The sequence below is a fragment of the Globicephala melas genome, chromosome 14 (genome assembly GCF_963455315.2).
Source record: "Globicephala melas chromosome 14, mGloMel1.2, whole genome shotgun sequence".
Lineage (NCBI taxonomy): Eukaryota > Metazoa > Chordata > Mammalia > Artiodactyla > Delphinidae > Globicephala > Globicephala melas.
The window spans coordinates 84,940,083-84,963,420 of NC_083327.1; the positions used below are offsets into that span (position 1 = coordinate 84,940,083).

The 23,338-nt window shown below is 42.6% G+C and overlaps 1 protein-coding gene across 1 annotated transcript; it reads right to left on the reverse strand.

The window, feature by feature from the left end:
* Window positions 1-112: 112 nt before the first annotated feature.
* C14H6orf118 (chromosome 14 C6orf118 homolog) lies at window positions 113-23,172 on the reverse strand. The gene is given in 9 exon segments (XM_070043499.1): window positions 113-163; window positions 2,238-2,291; window positions 4,511-4,692; window positions 7,588-7,646; window positions 10,454-10,578; window positions 12,958-13,014; window positions 13,872-13,994; window positions 15,135-15,808; window positions 23,148-23,172. Coding segments are annotated over 9 exon segments (1,350 nt in total).
* Window positions 23,173-23,338: the final 166 nt, after the last annotated feature.

Consider the following 23,338-nt stretch of genomic DNA (forward strand, 5'->3'; position numbering starts at 1 on the left):
TAAAGCTGACAAAATGAAATGTATCTTCAGTAATTTATACCTCTGCAAACAGCCACACTATGTAGATGGTGGCCGTGAGTTTTCCTGGGTCATTCTTCCAGTCACTTAAGAGTTATCTGTCTGTTTTAATTTTACAAATTCATTAATAAATTCCCAAAGGTTCCTTAAAATACAAAACAAATGAGTACAATGGGTTAGAAAAAAGTACATTAAGCAAAAAAGAAAATTTCAAAATAAACATCTATTTAGGACACATTTACTCAAAAACTTAGAGTAAGACTTTGCAACCCTCCACTTTCTTTCAAAGGATATTTGTAGTAGACTTTTGGCCTTGAATGTAGCAAAGTTTCTCTCTCTACATATGGGCACAGTCCCCTGCAACATCTTCGAGGCTAAGTAGGGTGTGGCAGCAGAGGTAGATTTACCTTGACGATAATGATGTTTAAACGTCAGGTCAGTTCATTCTCACTGCCAAGACTATGGAAGGACTCTTCCCTCTTTTGTATTTGTACTTCTGTATTCTTTTCCTTTGGGGATAATACAAGGCCTCACAGAGCCTGGATCTACCTGTGTGGCTCAGTCAACACCCATACTAACACCTTTTCTCCTCTCTCTGCCATGTAAACTGGCAAGTGGAATGGTTCTGTTTTCTGACTCCTTTGCAGCTAAGGGTGGCCTTGGGATGTGGTGCTGGCCAGTGAGATATGGTGGAAGTCCCTGGGAGGGGCTTTCCTTCCTAAATAAAACAGAATAAGCCCATAATGAGAAGCTCTTTACCACCTGTCCTGTACTTTCCCCTTTCTTCCCACATGGGACACGGACCCAGTGCCTGAAGACAGCCACGCTGAGGCCCTGAGGAGGAAAACCATCCTTAAGGAAAGCAGGGAAGGAAGAGAGAAGAACCCTGGTTCCTTGATGCTTTCATTGAACCTACGCCACCAACAACTAAACGTCTTTTTACTTGTTGATACAATAAGCTCTTTCCATATTTAAACCATCAATGGTTTTCCCAGGCTTTCCAAATCCTGAGATTTAAACTATGGTACCAACTCAAACAAAAATTAACTTTATAAAATCTAAACGTGTGTAACAGATAATACAAATCAGCATTTTATTTTTAAATTAAAATTTTCAGAATCATACCTGTATAGGTTGTTTCAAAGATTCAGTATCACTGAAAGCCATATAATTTGAGAAAAGAAGCCACTCGGAGCCCCACACCTCCCCACCTTCCTGATCCCTGTCCATGAGGATTCACCCTCAATCCATCAGCTTTGTCCAAAGAATTTATTTCTAGATTGCTGAATAATATATACAGTGGAGCTTGAAATCTTGGACTAAGCAGTCTTAAGCACTGGAAAGCATTGAGGATTCACCCTCAATCCATCAGCTTTGTCCAAAGAATTTATTTCTAGATTGCTGAATAATATGTACAGTGGAGCTTGAAATCTTGGACTAAGCATTCTTAAGCACTGGAAAGGATGTGTGACATGCATGTGTGAAGTGAACACTCAGGAATGCAAACACTTCAAAAGTACCGTCCAGTGTAATCTAGTTGTAAATGGACGATCTTGATAGTTTCAACATCAGATTATTATGACAGTTCCTTTCCCAGGGCATCAGTACTCACTGTTGCTCCCCCTCACTCAGCTTGCTCTTCCCCATGATCCACTTCACATGGTTTTCAATAAACTACCAAGAATCAGAAATCACTTGGTCATGTATAATGCATGATACTGCTCATGGGTAATGGCGGTGACGTTGCCGATTACATCCAAATGCATTACCACTTCTAGATCAGGCATAGCATACCACTTCATACTATATATAATACATATGTAATTAAGGCAGCACTACCATCTACGAAACAACAAATTGTTACCATGCATTTCGGAGGGCTATCCTGGAAAGTCATTAAGGGAGCCAGTTCATTACATTCCTTGTCACCAAATAAACTTATTACAATTAATTTTTATGTGCAGAGGGGTTACAGAAATGGTCAATTCTGATTGACACATTCAACTAGTAAAAAAAGAATGCTTTTCTTTTCATTAATACATTAGTTTACACCTGTCCAGTTTTAAGCTAATGTCTGCATAGCGAGATATTCCTGGCATGAGAGAAAGTTATCGTTTAGAAAGATTATGCATATACTTTCATATTTGGTTTATGACGTAGTACGAGAAGGCACTAGGGGGAATATTTTTATTGAAAAACATAGATTTGCACAAACTTACTTGTATTTTCTTCTTTAAAATTTTATTTTCTGTCTCCAACTTTATAGTTTCAGTCTGAAGGAAAAATGGTTTGAAAAGAAAGATACTTGGTTAAGAATATTTGTTAAATATTTTTCCCCATTTATGGAACAAAAAGTATTATGTGAATGCTGTTATTCTAATTTCAAAAGTATTCAGCAGCACACCACTTAAAAACAATGAATAAACAAAGCATGACTTGAAGGACATTTATTAAAACAGAAAGATCCTGGCCCTCTGGGTCAAAAACTAGAGAAGGTGGAAGCTGATGTTGCAAAAAACTGGAGATGCTTAGGGAAGTTCCGGAGTAGAAGAGTTACTCATCTATCAGAGCTAATAATGGAATTTTTAAGATAGCCAGATACAGTATAAAAATACAAACAGCAATAAGTCACATAATATCAGTGTTAACTGATTATAAACTGTAATGTTAAGAAAAAATTTTGAGTTGCCATTCACAATAGTAACAGATACCAAAACGTCGCAAGAACAAAAGTAATAAAACATATTTAAGACCAATGCATTAAAATAAACAAATACAAAATGATCCTAGATGGAGTGCTCACATTGTAAAGCTGTCACTTCTTCCCTAATGAATTTCTAATTCATTAGAAGCACAATAAAAATACCAAGAGTATTATTACTGAAACTGAAAAATCAGTTAATACTGTAAATGACAATATCCAAGATAACTGTGAGCAAAATAATGATGAAGAAAGGATATCTGCTCTTCCAGATATCCACCATATTGAAAAGGATTCACCATTGCATCATGAGGCTGGATAATGTAAATTAAGAAGTCGGGCTGACTTTAAATCCTAATTCTACTACTTGATGCCGTGAGCTTAATCAAGTTACTTAGTATACCTGTGCCTTGGTTTCCCTATCTGAAAAAGAGGGTTACTAACAGCATCTATCTCTTAGGGTTGTTGGGAACTAAATGAAATAGTATTTTTGTATTGTTTACAGCAATATCTGTGCATTGTAAATCCGTGATATGTTTAGTTATTTTTTCTTCTGGTTAGAAATAACATTTCGAATCCAGATCCAGATACCAGTTACTTAATAGGATAATAAATGCAATTCTATGGTACCCTCCAGTATCTGAATTAAGGAGCCAAATATAAATAATAAATATTTAAAGTATTATAAATTACTGATATGGAATAATTATAGGGAATCTTCTATTTCCTAGGTTCAATCCATTTAAAAGGGGTCTTAATTATGAAAGAAAAGTTTATATGATTTTGCATTATAACATGCTCACAATACATAAAGCTACAACTCGTTTTCACTGTTTAAAAATTCAACTATAAATTAGTGTTTCTTCTCAAGACAGTTTTAGTTTAAAAAGGAAGGGGCAGACTCTAAATGAAAACACAGAAGGAAATCTGAACAGATTATTTTAAAATAGAGAGAGAGAAATCAAAACAGGTTTAGACCACCCCCACCTTCCTATACACTTTATAATTTGACTTAAAAAGAAAAAAAGGTAGTACTGGGAAAATATATGTAACTCTATAACCAGGAAGAAAAGAATATTCAAATATCACTTATAAATTCTTTAAGTAGAAGTTGTATTGAGTCAGATTCTGCACAAATAAAAATTAGGTCATAACATTAAAAATTTGGGCATCATAGCATTTCAAAACATAGATCATAATTTATATTTTATTGTTTATCAAGAAAATGGTTAGCAACAATTGATAAAGTCTAATATAGTAGACCCTCAATGGCAGTAACTAATCCTATCTTCCAGAATAACTGTACAACTTGTATGGAGTCTACGTGGCTCAATAGTAAGTATAAGGACTTTGGGGCCCAGAAGAATTAAACTGAATCCCAGCTTTGCCACCTGTATTCTGTGTCAAGTTGGGCAGGTCACTTAGCCTCTCTGGGCTTCAGATTAAACTACATAGTATATATTAGACACTGAATTATGGGAGTAATTTTTATGATAAACATTTTCTATACAAAATTGTTAAGTTTTAAGAGATGTCAACTGACCTGAAAGAGATCCAATTTGACCCTTAACAGAGCTGTACAGAATTTTTATCACCTTCATTTTTGTTGTTTTAGCTGTATGTCTTAATTATTCTAATCATTTGCTATAAGTGTTTTGAAAGGAAAATATGTTTGGACCAAATGTTATGTTATTTTTTTTTTCCCTATGGCAAAATCAAAGCGCTTCATGTGTTTGCCAAGGTCTTCCAGCAAAAGAACAATGTAAACATTCAAATAAACAATTTGCATACCTCTAAGCTTTTAATCTTTTTCTCGGTGATATGCAAAATTCCAGTATGAACCAAAGTTGTTTTAATTTCTCTTTCAAGAGTTTGAATTTCATCCCATTTATTAAGCACTTCACACCTCTTTTTTTCAACCTTCTCAATAAGAGTAAGGCACTCCTCCTTCATTACATTTTTCTCAGGTGATTCTGGAATATTTTATAAAAGCAAAGTATTCTATGTTTAATACCTTAGTCCTTATTAACAACATTATGTATTAACAATATTATGTATGTTGCACATAGTTATAAACTATAATGTAACTGAAACTTCAAGCACATCCATAAAAATTATCTGATCCAAGTTAAGTATATGTATTTCATTGCCTTGGTATCTATATATTTTTCTATGTTGTGAATCTTTTCCTATTAAAAATATAAACAGTAAAGGCATAGCAACTGAGATAAAAGGAAAAAATTATCTGATCCAAGAATGGGGGGATTACTCCTTTAATTCATTTATGTAATTGATGAGTATTTATTGAGTGCCTAACACAGTGTGGGGAGGATGCGTGGATGGATGACTTTACCAGAGACGTGTGACTAAGTTGAGACCAGGAGGGTGAACAGCAGTCAGACAAGCGGGAGGGTGTGGGGAGGAGGCGGAAGGGCAGAATTTGGCACATTCAGTAAAAGGAAAGTTACACAGTAGGCTGGGGGCACTGCAGGACCGGTGAGAGACATGAAGAAATGACACTAGAAAGGAACAGCGGGCAGATCAGGAAAGGTCTTCTAACCTGCGTGAAGAAATCAGTCAAAGCTGACTTGAAGGCTTTTAAAGAAAGAACTGGGTTTAAACCCAACTTGGCCACGGCCACTTACTACAAGCCCTGTTGACATGGTTGTAGGGAGGAGAGTGAAGACGCCTGCCAGTGGTGTTCTGACTTGAGCTGCCATGCGTTTGGAGATGCCATTCATTGAAATTTCCAAGGACATGAAGATTCAGAGAGAGCGAACCCAACCTTGGACTTGTTGAGTTGACACTCACGTGCCATGTCCAGTAGGCAGTGGCATATACAGATCTTAAGCCTAAAAATGTATTTTAGCAGGGAAGAGATTTAGAATCAAAGACATGTGGATTGAACCAAAAACATGCTGGGCTCCAATCAATATCAGTATTCAAGGAGTACAGAGAGGCGGTGGAGACAGAGAGTAACTCACTGCTAAGGCTGCTTTGTTTTCAAGCAGCACAGCTAGATTCTGATGAGTGGGAGGTTTTAATTTTTTGAGAAAGAATGACTACTCCTTTTTGACAGGAAAAAAGGCAGAAAGAGCGATCATGCCTACTTATACATAGGTAAGCAGGACCCAAGTCATTGCCATCACTCAAACTTGCCAAATTTGGAAGAAGGGAAAAGTGGGAAGGTAAGTTTTGATACATGATGAGCTAACAGAGCAGAAACAGTCATTAAGCCTCTACACGAACTCTGAGAGATACTACAAAATAAAGTCTTTGATCCCCACCTTGATCTAACCTGAGGGTTTCACCTGAAACAATTAACTGTCAGCAAAGAAGCCAAAAGGAGTGTGACCCAACTGTTCCTCTTTTTTACCTAAAGAGCAAGACTGTCATGTCAAAATGGGGGGAATGCCACAGAAAATGTGTATGGTTGGAGAAGGCTTGCGAATGAGAAAACTTTAGAAAAAGAATAAAGGAGGAAGAATACAGGACACCAGATTTCTTCTCAAAACCAGTCTCAAAACAGGTTAGACTTGTGAGAACAGCCTCAGAGACGCCGAGAGGAGAAAAGTAATTCCAGGATGAGTTAGTGTGGAACAAACCTGGAGGAAAAATGACATTTGAGTGAATCATAAATGTAAACAGTAAAGATTAATGAGCGGCATACTTAATTGAACTTATTTTGGTTATTTAATCAAACTCTAAGTTGCGTATCTAATTTTGAGATAATTTTTAATATCTTTAAAATATTTTATGTTTAAATATCTTTAAAATTTTTTAATATTTTTAAATTATTTTATGTTACTTCATAAATGTTCACAAAATGTAATTAATTTCCTGTGAACTGTGTGTTCCTGTTCACATGTAATAATGATACAAGAAGGAGCTGACAGGCAGAGCAACTCTGCTGTGCCAGGCCCTGGCCCTGTGCTCTTGCCTCACACAGGTCATCAGGCTGAATCCTCCTAATGACTGAGGGAAGCACTGTCACTGTCCCCAGTGAACAGGCAGCAGCTGAGATGAAAGCAGTTCAAATGACAGCCATGTGAGTGGGTTGCTGTGATGGGCAGGTTGAGGACCATCTGCAAGAGAGGGCACCCCAGACCTGGACAGAAACTCATTGTTGTCTGGAAAAGCTAACTCCTCTGATCCAGGAATAAAGATGTAAAGGTTGTGAAAACCAGGCTGGGCTGTCTTCCTTGCTGTTACCCTGGAAACCACAGGCCATGGCCCCGCTTCCTCTATTTCCATCTCACTTGGTTGTGCTGAAGTGTTCACTGTCTGCCCCCGCCCCTAAAAACTATTATATATTTCAAGACACTTTCTCTAAAATCAACAGCGTTTAGTCCTTCAGCACTTCCTCGAGGGAGCTGACTCTCATATTTATATCATTTGGTCAATTTTCCTAGAATCTATTCCAAATATCTTGGTCAAAGCTTGACCTAATTCTTGCTACATAAGGTCCTGAATTCATTCAATGTTCCACTAAAACCCACAAAGATCCTGGAGGAAAATGAAATGCACACAAGTCGTCTCTTGTTACAGAGAAACTCAATAACCCAAAGTGCCCAAAGCAGCAGAAACTGGGATAATGATCTTGGCCATGACATAATCTCTTAAAGAAATCAACTGCTTCCTTGTGTCTTTAAAGTATTTCATTTAAACCACTTCAGATAAAATGAAAACTTACTGAATTTCTAAAGAACTTGATGGGGGAAAAAGGGAATAAAACGTAATAATCTCTCTGAAAAACCCTTTCAAACAACTAACAGAAGAGACCATGAACAGTGGACAAGGTTTGAAGATTCCTCACCCGAAGGTCACAGCAAAAGTCACATCAGAAGATCAATCACACGGTCACTCACCTGATCTCTTCTTAGTGGATTGCAGCAGCATGCGTTCCAGCTCCAATTCACTTTTGAGTCTACGGTTTGGTGAGAAAACATAGTGATGTGTTAGAACCCTGTTTGTACCATTTTCCTTTTGTCTATTTTATACAACAGTCCTAAAATTGAGAAATAAGAACAGATCTTCTTAGTTTCTAACAAAAAAGGTGATTTGAAGATGTATGAGCGCCTGGATCAGTCAAGTTCAATAAACAGAAGAATACTTTCTTACCAAGCTTGCCTAAGCCACTGGTAAAGGAGCTGGTCTTACAGCATTTATTGATATTACTTTGTGACTTGAATTTTTAAGAAGCAAGGGGGTAAGAAACCTAGCATTTTACACTCTGAAGCCAATAATGAAACAATGAGTCCAATAATGGAAAAATCCTACCGATATTGGAATACATGTTGCATTTTCCCTGTTAATTTTGATTGTATCCCGTAGATAAAATTTACAAATTCCACTATATTAAATCCACTAAAAATAAAACACAAGAAATTTTAAAAGGAGGAAATAAAACCTTTGTTATCTCTTTGTATCTTCTTCCTCGTTCAAAATAAACTACACTGACTATCTCTAATAGATTTAGAGAGAAAAAGGAATCAAATAAGTCTTGCACATACTGAGGGAAACCCTGTGATTTGGTGAAAAACATCAACACCACAAATGTTTTAACACTGCCTTGTCTACAAGGGGCTTGATGGTTTAAGATTTTCATACGCATTAACTCATTTTATGACAGACTAAAAGAAACAGAAAAGTATTATGACTCCAAGTTTAAGAAATTAAGGTTAAGTGGGTTAATAATAATGGTGAAAACCTTTTCAATATGTATTTCAGAGGGTTCAGTCTCCACAAACTTTTGATGTGCTGTGTTATATGAGACTTCCCTGGTGATGCAGTGTTTAAGAATCTGCCTGCCAAAGCAGGGGACACAGGTTCGATCCCTGGTCCGGGAAGATCCCACATGCTGCAGAGCAACTAAGCCCACACACCACAACTACTGAGCCCATGTGCTCTAGGGCCCATGTGCCGCAACTACTGAGCCTGCATGCCACAACTACTAAAGCCTTCATGCCTAGACCCAGTGCTCCACAACAAGAGAAGCCACCGCAATGAGAAGCCCATGCACTGCAACGAAGAGTAGACCCCGCTCACCACAACTAGAGAAAGCGTGCACACAGCAACGAAGACACAATGAAGCCAAAAATAAATTAAAAAAGAAAAACTTTTAATGTGTTACAGTTCTAAATTTACTTATGTTTCTATTTCACTGCTTTGTTTTTCTTTCTGGGGATTTCCATTACATATAAGTTGGATCTTCTTTGCCTATCTTTTATTTCGACCATGTTTTCTCCAACTCTTTTACTTTATTTATCACGTTTTAATTCTCTTGACTGTTTCTTGATTTTTCTAATGCCCCTTGTTACATTTTCATTCAAAACAATTCCTCCCTGGACATGTCCTAGTTTAGGCTTGATCTATAATATAATTTTGACTTTTTCACTGTCTTTCCTCAGTTGTCAAATCTTGTTTCATGGCCTCCTCTTTTGCTGCTGTTGATTTCTGTGTTTAGTTTTAAATTTATGATGCAAGGTTGTTTTTATACCCTGAAATGCTCTTTTGAGAATATTTGGTTTAGTTTGCAGGGCTGTGGCACAGTTTTCTTCTCCAGCTGTTTGTTGTTGTTGTCAGATGTTAGGGATTTTCATCAGCTAAATCATATGGGTCCTTATTTTCTGTTTTCTTTTTAGAGTCAGCTGTGTGGACACAGACTCTGCATTTTTATGGTTAGGGCTCCTAGTTTGTGAGATTCTTAATTCAAGAAGACACTTTTCTGTCAGAGCAAATTATACTGTTGTTTTTGTTGTTTGGGTTTTATTTTGTTTCCTTTTTTTTTTTTTTGAAGAGACGGAAAAACAGTAGTGGGAGGGGTTGTGTGCCCTTTGATTTTCTTCTCTTAAGGGGTTTTAAATTTCTCTCCCTTGCTAATTTTTCTCTTCCAAGTATGCTGATCACTTCCTCTTAACCCTCTTCTCACCCATATCATCATCTCAGAATTGTTTCCTTGCTTCCACACTCACTTTTATGTCCCCTTCTTTTGAGTCAGTGCTCTGGTGGACCTCCCAGTAACCTGTGCAGTATTCTCACTTTGGGTGGTTCACTCTCTCTCACACAGTGCTTTTAAGACAATTTTAGGATTTCTACTAACTCCATTCTTCTCTCTGCCCCAGACTGACCTTGCTTTCACCAAGTTTTGCAGAAAGAGAGTAGATAATGTTTCACTGGCACAGAATGTTTATTTTCTATTTTCAGGTATTTTGAAATTAGGACACTTTCTGTCTTTTAGTTACACTGAAGGCAGAGTTTTGATTTTTGTTTCTTGTTTTGTTTGCTTGAGCATATTATGAGTGTGTCAGATTTACTTTCATCTTTTTTTTAATTCTTTAAAAAAATTATACCCTATCAGGTTGTGGTTTCACCCTGAAAGACTAATCACAGAGGTTAAAAGATTTTCTAAGTTAGAAAAATAACTAGGGCATTCTTAAAAGCTGTCTTGAATTTGCAGCATACTCAGCCCACAATAAATCCTCAGGGGACAACTGAAGATGGCCTGAGATTCCTTCCGAAACCTCCCCAAACTCCCCTCATAGAAACACCAGATTTAGTAGAACATCCTAGTCACATGTGTGACGGTTTGTGCAAGACACCCGGCGACCAGCTTGGTGTTGATAAAGGCAGGGTGCCACACCCAACGAGGCAGGAAAAAGTGTAAAATATGCTTGTCACATGGTTTTAAGACATTGTAAAATAAGTGTAATCCCAGCATAGATCAACCCTCACTTGTCATTACGGTCCAGGGCTGCTTTGATGGCCATCACGAGCGCCCTCAGCTCCTCCCTGGCCTGGTTGACATCTGCGGTCCTCACCCTCCTCGTCTCCAGCCCATGGATGTGAGTCAGCAAAGTCTGGGCAGAATGAGGCCGTAACAGGTGAGACAAACACAAAGCAAGGGTGAGGATTTTCCTTTTTCTGTTAATACAGTGTGTTCAAGATGTCCTGAGTCAAAATACAAATTCTAGTCAAAATAGGTAAATAGGGAGGACAGAAGGGAGGGAGGAATATCAGAGGAGGGATAGATAGCCATGTGAAGATCTGGGTAAGGTATATATTTTTTAATTTTAAGTTTTTATTTTCCTAAGAAATTTAGAGTGGTGGGATTTCACTGTTGGTTTGTGTGGGGGAAGGAAAGTGCTGAATAAAGTGCTTCAAGCGCATTATTATCAGCACTGCAATTGTTTTTCTAATTAGTGAGAAACGATATTAACCCGATGGCTATATATGGATATAAAGTGATGCTTCTCAAATGTGGTGAAACAAAGGTCTCTGCCTTCTTAAGTGACGGGCTGCCAAGTTTCCAGAAGCAGAAAGAAGGATCTAGTGCCTTGATGCCCTGGGGAATTTTTCATTCTGGTGTTTGATTGGGATATAGGCATATATGTTCCTTTGTGACTTAACCTCAATAAGTAAAGAACAGGGTAGACCCCCAGCTGGAGCCATTTCTTATTCCTGCCAAACAAAAGCTTTTTTCTGAAGCACGAAAAGCTCAAAACAAAGAACACCATGCAAACATGTGATTTTCGATTAAGAGCTAAGTTAGAACAGACTTCCTTATGAGGCTGTGAATTTTTTTTTTTCATAGACAAAGTAAGGCATTCTTCTTCCCAATTTATAAGATAGAATTTTTAAACTTTATTGAAAATGTCAAAAGTCATCCTAGCTACAGTGCTATATTCTCTTAGTTTTGTAAGTGATAACATCATTCCTGTAGTCCATCTTCCTTGTTAACATCCACAGGTGTGGCTTAAGCCTAGAGGGAACCCCTGGAAGTTGGCACAGTGAGAGGAGGTAGCCACAGTTTATGTGGGCTGTTCGCTCTCCCCTGAGGGTAACAACTGTCCATGCTTTCCAGTAACTACTAACGTAGCACCCTCTATATCCCCAAGCCATTAACATCTATAGCTACTCCACGGTTTGGGACTCCAGAGAGTCCCATCTCTGCTTCCAACTTCCATGCTGTGTCTGTGTCCAAACTTCCCTCTTCCTCTAAGAACACCAGTCATTGGATTAGGACCCACCCTAACGACCACATCTGAACTTGATTACATCTGCACAAACCTTATTTGCCAAGAGGTCACCCAGCTTCCAGGTAGACACTATTTCACCTCATTGGGAAAATGCAGAATGTGCAGTTTGGAAGGAGCTGGTGAGGCATCAGGAGACAAGGACCACACACGAACTATGGCAGCAAATATTCAGTAAAGAGCAGCTTAACAACAGTGCTGGAAACTGGAGATGTTTGTGGGACATATTCTTACTTTCATTTTGCTGTCATAACAGATTACCACAAACTTAGTGTCATAACACAAATTTATTATCTCTGTTCTGTAGGGCAGAAATCTGAGTGGCTTTTGGACTCTGCTTGGGGTCTCACTGGGCTGAAATCAAGGTACAGGCTGCGCTGCCTTCCTTTCTGGAGCTCCAGAGCACAAACTCTTTCCATGATCATTCAGGTCATTGGCAGAATCCGGTGCCTCGAGGTTATAGGACTGAAGTCCCATTCCCTTGCCGGCTGTCAGCAGGGTCCACTCTCAGCTCCTAGGGGCCTGTCTCTAGTCCCTGCATCTGGACCCTCCACCTCACAGCTCCCAATGGTCCTGAATTCTTCTCAGGCTTAGAATCACAGAACTCTGACTTCCCCTTCTGCCACCTCTCCCTTCTGACTTCAGCCAGGGAAAGTTCTCTGCTTTTAAGGGCTTGTGTGATTAGATTGGGCCCACCCAGTTAATTCAAGATAATCTCCCAATTCTAAGGTCTGTAACCTGCTGACTCAGACACGTAAGTGTCAGCCTCCAGGGGACACTGGCTGGATACACTGTAATCTGGAACTCACAGGAAAGATTGGGGAGATGCCTACAAAGCCAGGAGCCATCCGTGTAAGGGATCTCATCTACCAGCAGAGAGTGAGGAGAGAGAGAGGGCCGATTCTGAGAGAAGCAGGCACGCGAGGACTGGGTTACAGAAGGACAGGCCTGCAGAGATCACGGAGAACTGGTGGCCAGAGATACTGCAAAAAACAAGAAACGTGTGTGCCTACCCCGCCCATCCCTCACTGTTGCCTTTACCTGGAGTGTCCTTCATGAGTATAAAGCCAATGCCTATTAAAAGTGTCAGCTGTTCTAAATTATGGAGGCACAAATGGGGCTTCTTTGATTCAGACAGGTTTCCAGGGCTCAGGAAATAGGAAGAAATAGGTTCTACTTAAGGCTTGCATGATTGACTGTTACCTTCTGTTCTGTGGGCTGGGTCTTCAGAAGCAATGACATGTAGAGTTCATATTCATCCTATAGAGAGCAAAAAAGAGAAAAAGAAAGAAGGAAGAAAGGAAGCAAGGGAGAAAGGAGAGAAGAAAGAAAGATCCATTGGAAATGCGTTATGAGATTACAGCACAATGTAATATTCTTTGCATATGTAAATAAAATGGAAGCTAAGGATGTCAGTTCAGATCATTTAAAAAAATGTAAGAATGCTCCCGCAGTACATTAAATAGTATACGTACTAAAATGTACAAAATCTCACCATCTTTAAAGCATATTTGAATATTAACTATTGAGGACTTCAGGATAGAATCACAAAATACCTTGACACATGTACAACATATGACCTCCTGCCACTAGGATGCTCCGTGGATTTGGGTCCTACTGACCTTCCAGAGATGGAGATGTTCTCTGGAGGGCAGACCACCACACCCTGCTTTTAAGCCTTGCCTGTTTTGGGGACTTGGACAATAGCAGATTCCACAAGCAACCTAATTCCAACTCAGCTATGATGTGATGGTCACTTTCACCATGAAATCACAACAAACTTAAAACTCCTTAAAGATTCATATAAAATTATATATGCATAACCATAGAAGTTTCTGTGTTACATATGTGCAGTTTATAAGAGTTTATCTACAATTAGGAAGCTTTAGTATATATATGGGCTTCAGGAGTGAGCTAGCTGGGTGTTTATCTCACGTGACCCATTTATGACTCATGTGTCTGTAGGCATATTCCTTCAATTCTCCGGGAATGATTTTCCTCATGTGTAGAACGGACACCATGATACTCGGCAGAATTTCTGTGAGGCCTGAGCTCATGTGTGCAAAAAATCATGCACGGCTCTCAACTGTTATCTGGGAAAAGCATGTTTCTCTTACCTTAATTTCTTTCAAGATATCACCAAATATCAAAGAACTATTGCAAATATCTTCAAAGACTTCTCCAAAGACCTGTAGTCTGTTGAACTCTTCAGGGTCACAGACACATATTTTCTGGAGCTTCTGGAGGAAAAAGAGAACCAGCCCATTTCAGGATGACTTCGTTTTCCTCTCTGATTACTTTCTCAGGTTGAGGAATCAGACACTCCACGGGGCTTTCTATCAGGGGGCACAGGTCCCGCCCCCCAGCGTTGGGTCTCAGCAGAGCTGAGTGCCAAACCACCTGGGGCTGAGAACCTATGTTGGCCTGATTTTTCTTTATTGATTCCCTTGCATCCTGTGAATCAGGGATTCACTCTCTGCCTCTGCAGTGTCCTCAAGGTCCTTCTCTTTCTATCAGTCCTCTCAGCCAAACATCTCATCACTGGTTATTTCACATGTAGACTCTTCCCTGCATCCTCACCCTTCCCATCACTAAGTTCCACTCTCAGCCCTCGGTCGCTCACGGCAGCATGTCCCACGACGCCAAACTACCTTCTAAAGACCGCTTGGCTCCTACGTGGATTTCACCTGCATCCTCAACTCTCTCCTCGCCCTCTCTTCACACTCTTCCATAGTGAGTTAGGCCAACCTCTTCCTCAGGTGCTTCCGCTGTCGCAGGGGCACTTGCTTGACTGGAGCTGCTCTGCAGCATCCATTACTCTCCATGACGACATCACCTCCAAGGCACCACTTTCCAAACTTAACCTTCTTTGATTTCACCCTGTTACCATCTACATCGCGTGGGATATTCTCAGCCCTTTTCCAGCCTACCTGGGAAAGTAAGTGAGGTGTCGGAGAGCCAGCCTCCGCCCACAATCTTTATTTATTTATTTATTTATTTATTTATTTATTTATTTATTTATTTATTTATTTATTTATTTATTTATTTTTGGCTGTGTTGGGTCGTCGTTTCTGTGCGAGGGCTTTCTCTAGTTGCGGCGAGCGGGGGCCCCTCTTCATCGCGGTGCGCGGGCCTCTCACTGTCGCGGCCTCTCTTGTTGCGGAGCGCAGGCTCCAGACGCGCAGGCTCAGTAGCTGTGGCTCACGGGCTTAGTTGCTCCGCGACATGTGGGATCCTCCCAGACCAGGGCATGGACCCGTGTCCCTTGAATTGGCAGGCAGATTCTCAACCACTGCGCCACCAGGGAAGCCCCGCCCACACTCTTTAGACTCCCGGGACTGGCACCGGTACCGATAGCATCGCAGAACTGCCCTCCTTACCTGCTCCAGCTTCTTTTCATGGCACGTCGCCACCTTGCTCCCAGTGAAGTCCCTCTTCAAGACATCTTGCTTTGCAAGAACTTGTTTCTGGAAACTCATGAACTTCCTGTACTTGTCTGCTTTTGTTATGCCAGCCAAGTGTGAGCTGAGGTACAGGAACTCGTCCCTGCCTGGGGGCCACATCGCACACTCACGGCTGGACTTCACTTCTTTGTACTTCAGAACCTTCATCTTGGGCCATCTGAGCTCTTCTCTCTCTGGCCGTTCGGGGGCACCTTCCTCTCTCAAACCCTTCTTTGGAATCGAATCCTCCTCCGAAGCGTGGGAACCACGTGTCAGAGGGTTCAAATACCTGAAGAGCGGTGTGTTCTCGGCATCGTCTGGGCCCACAGCTGTGTTGATGCCAAAATAAGCTAAAGCACCTTTCATCTTTTCAGCCTTCTTGTCAGATGGCTTTTCTCCTCCCAAGACGTTTGCCTCCTTGGGCCTGTTGGCATTGGGCCAGTGATGCAGGATTGTCTCCAGAGGCCTGTAGAGCTTGCTGGGGTTCAGGTGTCCGGAGGTGTACCTGTAGACATCATCTCTGTGGTCCTTCTGGAGTTTGTTCAGAAGTGTCCTTAGACTGCACAGAGTCTTAATACCTGGTGTCTCACAGTGTTTCCACCTTAGGTAAACTGGTCAGGAAAGACAAGAATAACGTTAAATACCACTGTAGCTCCACAAAGAGGCTGTAAGAGGGCTGTGTGCATTGGCTGAGCCGGGATATACCTCTCCCAGAGCAGGACCCACACATACAGAGAGGAGAGAGTACAGGCCAGTCTGACTGGAGACGAAGGGTGAACCAGGGCACGTGATGGGCAGCCGCCCTCAGAAAGCCCAGGACCCGCAAAGCCAGGAGGAAGGAAAAGGGGATTCTGATCCGACAGGGAATTTCTTACTCTCTTAGCAAAGGCTCTAGGAGAAAAATCTAAAGGCATGGTCATAATTCTTAATGACGCTTGAAGACAGCTATGCTAGGGAATAAATAAAGGTGTTTCTCTTTCTCCCTTAAAACTGAACATCTCAGGAGTCCTTGAGCAAACGGATCCATGACTGATGAGGCGTTCACACATCCCCCGCCCCGCGTAGGAAGGAAACGAGCCACAGAGTGAAACCTGTGGCTGTGCTGACAGGGGCCCAGCTCCCTCCACAAAGGGTCCCGGAGGTAGGAGTCTGTCTGGGCACTGGGAAACGCCGGCCTTCTGAATCAGTTCCTAACTGTGTGAGTGCAGAGACCTTACATAACCTCTCTGAAGCAGCCCCGTCCTCTGCACGATGAGGAGAGCCGTCCTCCTCTGAAGGGCCGACTGCCAACCAAATGGAGCTGCTTTCGGCAAACGAGCACATGGATGGAGTAGACACTCCGTAAAGGCCACCTAGTTTTATCAAAGGACTGCAGTCCAGGGAGCACCTTCTCACGCTTCTGGTAGGACAGGGGTGGCCCAGGCTCCAACGAGACACGGGGGAGGGCTTTCTTCCTGGGCTGTCGCTGAGATGCTCACGGAGCGGCAGGCCTGGTGCACGACCTTCCCAGACAACGCTGGAGGAATCAGCCAGCAGACATCATCGTATCACTGCCTTGTTACCCGAGCTGGGAGGGGCCCTGGGAACAAGGCAGTGAACCAGGCCCATCGGGGCCCTTGAGGGCCTGTCCTGAGCTCTCAGAGGCCCAGGATTCACCTACATCCACACCTGCCACACCCCCTCAATCCACATGACAGGCCCGCCTGTAACTAGGCCCCTTTGGTGACAGGGAAGCCGAGGGGAGTTTTGTGATCAACTCAAGTCCCGGCACCTGACAGGTGGCAGCGTTGATTTCTGAATGCAGCAACTTTACCCTAACTGTTGGGTTCTTCCCTCATTCCACAAGGGCTCGAGCAAAGGGGGCCAGGGCAGGGCTTTCTGGGACCCACACCAAACCCCTTCCTCTGGCCAATCCACGTCTGAAAGCAGGACCATAAATCAGGACATGTCATTGTCTCCATTGCCACCTGAGAGAAGAAATGAGGGCCCAGAGGGTATGAGGAGGGGTAACAGCGACTCGTGCTGCGTGGCGAAGCCCCCTACGTCCAGAAGCTTCACACCGCCAGACTAGCTCACTACTCCATGGTCAGCACTTCAGCCCGCGGGCTGAGCTCTCCACGCCAGGATCACAACGAGGATATCAGGGTGCGGGCCTAGCTGGGTCCTTGGAGGCTTTGAGGGGAAATCTGACCCTGGGCTCAGTCCTGTTGTGACAGAAGCCAGTTTCTTGCAGGTGTTGGACAGAGGTCCCCACCTCCTAGTTTGCCTTTGGCGGGGGTCACTCTTGGCTTCTGGGGCCACCCACCTTCCTGGCCACACGGGCCACCTTCATCCCTGAGCCAGCAAGGGCACTCTGCATACTTCCCAAGGCCTCACCCTCTGACTCCTCCCCTGTGACTGACCTCATGTGATCAAGTCAGGCCCACCCTGCACTCTCCCTGCCGTGAGGTCATTGGTGCCATGGGACGCAGTGCAACCAGAGCGCTCGCCTCATGTTCGGTCCTGGGATCTGTGCTGGGCACATACAGCAGGGGGCAGGGAACTCAGGCCACCCCAGGGCTCTGCCCACCCCAAGCCCAGAGCCCAGGCTCCCTCTGCACTGTCCCAGGTGGAAAAGAATCATCCTTTCCCTCCTGTGCGGTTGGATCCTGGAGCAAACACTTCTAGCAATGGGATCCTTGAGAATTTCCTTGCTAAGTAGTTTAGTACTTCCAAGAAACCAATTAAGAAATGTTAAAAAATTTTTTTTCAGCCAGAATTCCTTTTTTCTTTTTAACCTTTTATTTTATATTGGAATATAGTTGATTAACAATGTTGTGACAGTTTCAGGTGTACAGCAAAGTGATTCAGGTATACATATACATGGATCTATTCTTTTTCAAATTCTTTTCCCATTTAGGTTACATAATATTGAGCCGAGTTCCCTGAGCTATACAGTTATCCACTTTAAATATAGCAGTGTGTACATGTCAATCCAAGCCTGTTTTGTAAATAAGTTCATTTGTATCAAGGAAATATTAAAACATTAATAGAACAAGTTTTCAAGACAGATAATCATAATTCATCAAGCGCACCAACACGCAAAGAAAGCACTAAAAAAACATTGCGTCAGTTGGGCTTCTCCAGAGAAACAGAACCAGCAGGATGAATATATAGAGACAGAGGTTCATTGTAAGGAATTGGCTCACACAGTTATGCAGTCTGGAGAGTCCAAAATCTGCAGGGGAGGTAGCAGGCTGGAGACAGAGGACACGTCCAAATACCTCCTGCTGGAGGATTTTCTCTTGCTTGCGGGAGGTCAGTGTTTGGTCTATTAAGATCTTCAACTGATTAGATGAGGCCCACCCACACTATGGAGGGGAATTTGTTTTATTCAAAGGCTCCTTACTTCAACGTTCATCTCATCCAAAAACACCTTCAACAGAAACATCCAGCATGTTTGACCAAATATCCAGCCCTGTAGCCCCACCTAAGCTGACGCCTAAAATTCACCATCACACACATTAGACCCACTCTTTTTGGAAAATGGGAGGAGATGACTCAATTGTGTTTTCCTTTGTTTATTCTATTTCCAAAAATGAGTTAGAGCCACCAGCAAATTACTTAGTAAAATCAGTTTCCTACTTAGAATTTGTTTTCCTTAGTTTGCAGGAAGACTTGTGTCACTAGACTTGGAGAATCCAGATTCCGTTTCTCTCTGCCAAGATCTTATGATAAGTACCAAGGGTCCCATCTCAGCAATGAATATTTTAATGATTTTTCTAACTGTAAACATTGTGATTTGCGTATACTGCCATCTCAAGCTGACAACCAGGGAAAAAAAATTGAAAGGGTTCATGGAAAATGTGATTTTTTACAAAATGATCAAGGAATAAATTTGCTTTAAGTAAAACCAAACCAACTTTTTGAATAGATACTGATAAGGCAGATACAGTAATAGGTTTGGGGGACTAGATTTGAATTAACAGATATTTCAACCATTATTAGCATTTGATATTTTTAAACACGGGGTGTTGTTTTTCAGTAACTCACCTTTTTCAGAATAGAAGCAACAGGTCTTTAACATCAAAATTATGAGAAATCACTGCCCTGTGTTATCTGAACTCTGGGAACCCTGGCATTCCATGGAAATCTCGTTGGTCTCTTTCCAGAACATCCTACACCACCTGTGTTTTCTGTGCTCTGTCTCCCCCACTTCCATCCTGAAGTCAGCAAATATCCTGGAATGTGTTATTAGCAAGAATTCAGAGACCAGGCCAGGCCAGGTGGGGTGCCAGGCTTCAGACAACCCGGTCCTTCCCTGTGCTCTGTGGCCCCTACCAACTCCTAACAGAGCCTACAAGGGGCATGTTTCCATCCATGTGGACCCTCTCCTTCTGGCTATTTTGCTCTGCCCCATCTTATCCACCTGGAGGATATTTAAAAACTCCTCTCAAGATTGTCATCTTTCTTTCCTGAGCCCAGCAGATGGCATTGGGACTGTTCCCATACACTTCTGCTATGACTCTTAAATTTCCTCAAGGGAAATAACTATGTTGTATTCACACTAGCATCTTTGGGAAAAGATCAGGGGTAATTGTTTAGTTTAATGAATAAATGTGGAAAAGACGTAATGTTTTCAGAATTTTAAATAATAATTTAAAATTTTATTCTGTACCGCACACTGTGCGCTCTCTCTCTTAGGGGATAAAGCAAATGTCCCACCAGGAATCTTAAAGTCCGATAAGGAAGAAGATATGAACACCTGTGATAAGGGAGAATACAGGTGCTGTGGAAGAAGCACACATTACAGTGTTGACTGAGAAAGGAAAAAGAGATCTTATGTCAATTATCTTTCTTAAGTTGGTTGAGAGTGGAAGGCAGAATAATGGTGCCTCAAAGATGCCCACCTCCTAAGCCATGCTCCTGACAAAAGGACTTTGCAGATTTAATTAAAGTTATAACCTTAAAATAAAGAGATTTTTCTGAATTATCTGGGTCCAGTCTAATAAATCCCTCAAAGCAGAGAACTTTCCCTGGCTGAAGTCAGAAGGGAGAGGTGGCAGAAGGAGAGGGCAGAGTTCTGTGATTCTAAGCCTGAGAAGGATTCAGGACCATTGGGAGCTGTGAGGTGGAGGGTCCAGATGCAGGAACTAGAGAGAGGCCCCTAGGAGCTGGGAGTGGACCCTGCTGACAGCCGGCAAGGGAATGGGACTTCAGTCCTACAACCTCAAGGAGCAGGATTCTGCCAATGACCTGATGATCCTGGAAGGAGTTTGTGCCCTGGAGCCTCCAGAAAGGAAGGCAGCCCAGCCTGCACCTTGATTTCAGCCCAGTGAGACCCTGAACAGAGGCCACCTGAGCTCACCCAGGTTTCTGCCCTACAGAACGGAGCTAATAAATTTGTGTTGCTTTAAGCTGTGGTAATCCGTTATAGGAGCAGCAGAAAACTAATACATTGGGACAGTGAGTGGAATGTAGGTTTAGTTGATCTGTGATAGGAAGGGTGGGACAGTGATGACAGGGTGGCGGAAGCTAGTGGCCAGCAGAAGGGACAGCAAAATCCCTAGACAGCACTGGCATTTCAAGGACAGCAGGCATTGCAAGAAGAGGTGGCGGGTGACCACCCAGAGCCCACCGTCTCCGTCCCCCAGGGACCCTAAACGGAAGAAAGCAATGACACCCCCCAACCTTATGGAGAAGTGCGACTTCCGTTTCTTTACTTGCCTATTAAAGAAAGGATGACCTCCAGGGCTGACCGACCGAAGAATTGCCACCGCTGTCCATTGAACTTCCCACGGCTGGAATGCGGGCATCTCAGCCTCACTGGCACCGAACACCGACTCTGGCCTTCTACCCACTTTACCTGGTAGGGGTTTGCCTGGCAACTAATTTTTCTTCCTACTTTTAATTTACAGATTATGTACTTATTAAGAAATACAAAAATAAGGTGAGATGCTTTTCTACGTCCAACCACCGAGTTGTACTTTTACACGCGAAATGAAGTTACTTTATGAACTTAATTCTGTAGGGCAGTTCCTGAGAGTCAGGGACGTTAACACGGATGTTCCGGCAAAGTGGGCTTGGAGGTTCTGTCTCAACCTCATGAGCTCTACTCTGGGCGCCCACCTCCTTCCCGCCCACCTCTCCCGGGAACAACATTGACACCCTCACGGGACACAAAGAAACAGGTATTTTGTGCAGAACTGTCTGAATGATCGGTACGACGGAGGCAACACACCTGGAAGCAGACAGGAGCTTGACAAGAGCTAAAGTAGCACAATTAGAAATTCTTCTCCCTCCTAGTGTTGAGAACACTCGCCCAGGGAGGGGACTGACACGATCGTTTATATTCTTTATAAAGAAGAGGGTTTTTCTTAAACGCAATTAGTATGTTGAGTAATTGCACGCAGAAGAAATAGTCAAAGAACTTACAAAATCACGTTTTAAGCAGCGAACATTTCCAAGACTCTTTTGCACTCACACCGGCTGCTGTTCGCCTTTATTTGTTAAGTTGGGCGATTCCTGCAGTGCGTTGACTGGGCCATATCCCTGAGACCAATCCCAGTGTGCATGTGAGGGAAGCTCGCGTTCTGGCTGAAAGTCTCCATGAGACATTTGAGGACGTTCAGAAATATGGCCCACTTCTGAAGAACTTAGGGGCAGGACAGGAATAAAGACACAGACGTAGAGAATGGACTTGAGGATATGGGGAGGGGGAAGGGTAAGCTGGGATGAAGTGAGAGAGTGGCATGGACATATATACACTACCAAACGTAAAATAGAGAGCTAGTGGGAAGCAGCCGCATAGCACAGGGAGATGAGCTCGGTGCTTAGTGACCACCTAGAGGGGTGGGATAGGGAGGGTGGGAGGGAGACGCAGGAGGGAAGAGATATGGGGCTATATGTATATGTATAGCTGATTCACTTGGTTATAAAGCAGAAACTGGTGCCCCATTGTAAAGCAATTATACTCCAATAAAGATGTTAAAAAAATTAAAATATAAATAATGAATTAATTAAAAAACAGAAATATGGTCCAGCCACCCTTGAACTAGACTCATTACCTTGTTGAAGAAACAGTAATAGTAATGGCAAATTTAACGAGTACTTAAATTTGGTATCCTAAACACTTTACATGCACTAGCTCATTTAGTCCTCACCACGGCCCCAGGAGATAGGTGCTCTTACCATCCCCTTTTGCAGATGTGGACACTGAGACACAGGTGGTTAATCAGGTGTGCACGGCTCCCGGAAAGCTGCTTCCACAGCCCATGGTCTCACCTGCCCACTAACCAATGCACAGAGGCCAGTACAAACGCACTTGGAAGTAATAAAATCCCATTAAAATATTTTATAATTCAGACTGCTTCAATCCAACAAGTTTTCTCTCTGTCCCAAATTCATCTGAATCATCAGCATTTTCAGGCACGCTGTGTGATGAGATAGCAAGGGCTTCAGAGTCCGAAGACCCAGGGCGAAGCCTGCCCCCCGTTTGTAAAATCACTAACCCAGCCTCCAGAGAGATGAATCTAAATCAGAGATGGGGACGCACTTTGTACGCAGCGGTGCGGAGCTCCTGTGGTTTGCGGTTGTTTAGCGAGACTGTGGAAGGGCCGTGTGCTAAAAAAAATCCTGAAATGTGGTTTTATGAAAAAGAACATACTAACAGCATCTAGAAATGTCCCCCATCCTCCCTCCTCCCAGAAGACACTCACACACACACACACACACACACACACACACACACACACACACACACACACACACATCCGACCTCTTTCTCTGCCTTTTATTATTGGATTTTCTGAGAAGTTTCCAATCCCCAAATCCAATCCTAAACCCTGGTGATCCAGGAGCTGAGTTGCAGCCACAAGAAAGGTTTTGATTCTTCACACTGGGTTAGAGAAGCTGGGTTCCTAGGCAATCAAACATCAAACACCAAACACGAAACACTCAATGTCCACTTACATTCAGGCTTCGAATCCTCAGCCATCACCACCTTCCCACTGCAGCTGCTGAGGCTGGGAGTTGCCCTGGAGACAGACAAACATTCCAAGTCCCTCCCCCAGGGTTCCTTTGTTGCTGGGCAACCAGGGCACACAGCCCCCTGCCAAGGGATCTCTCCTCTGACCTCCTCATATGCCTCTGGCCTTCTTGAA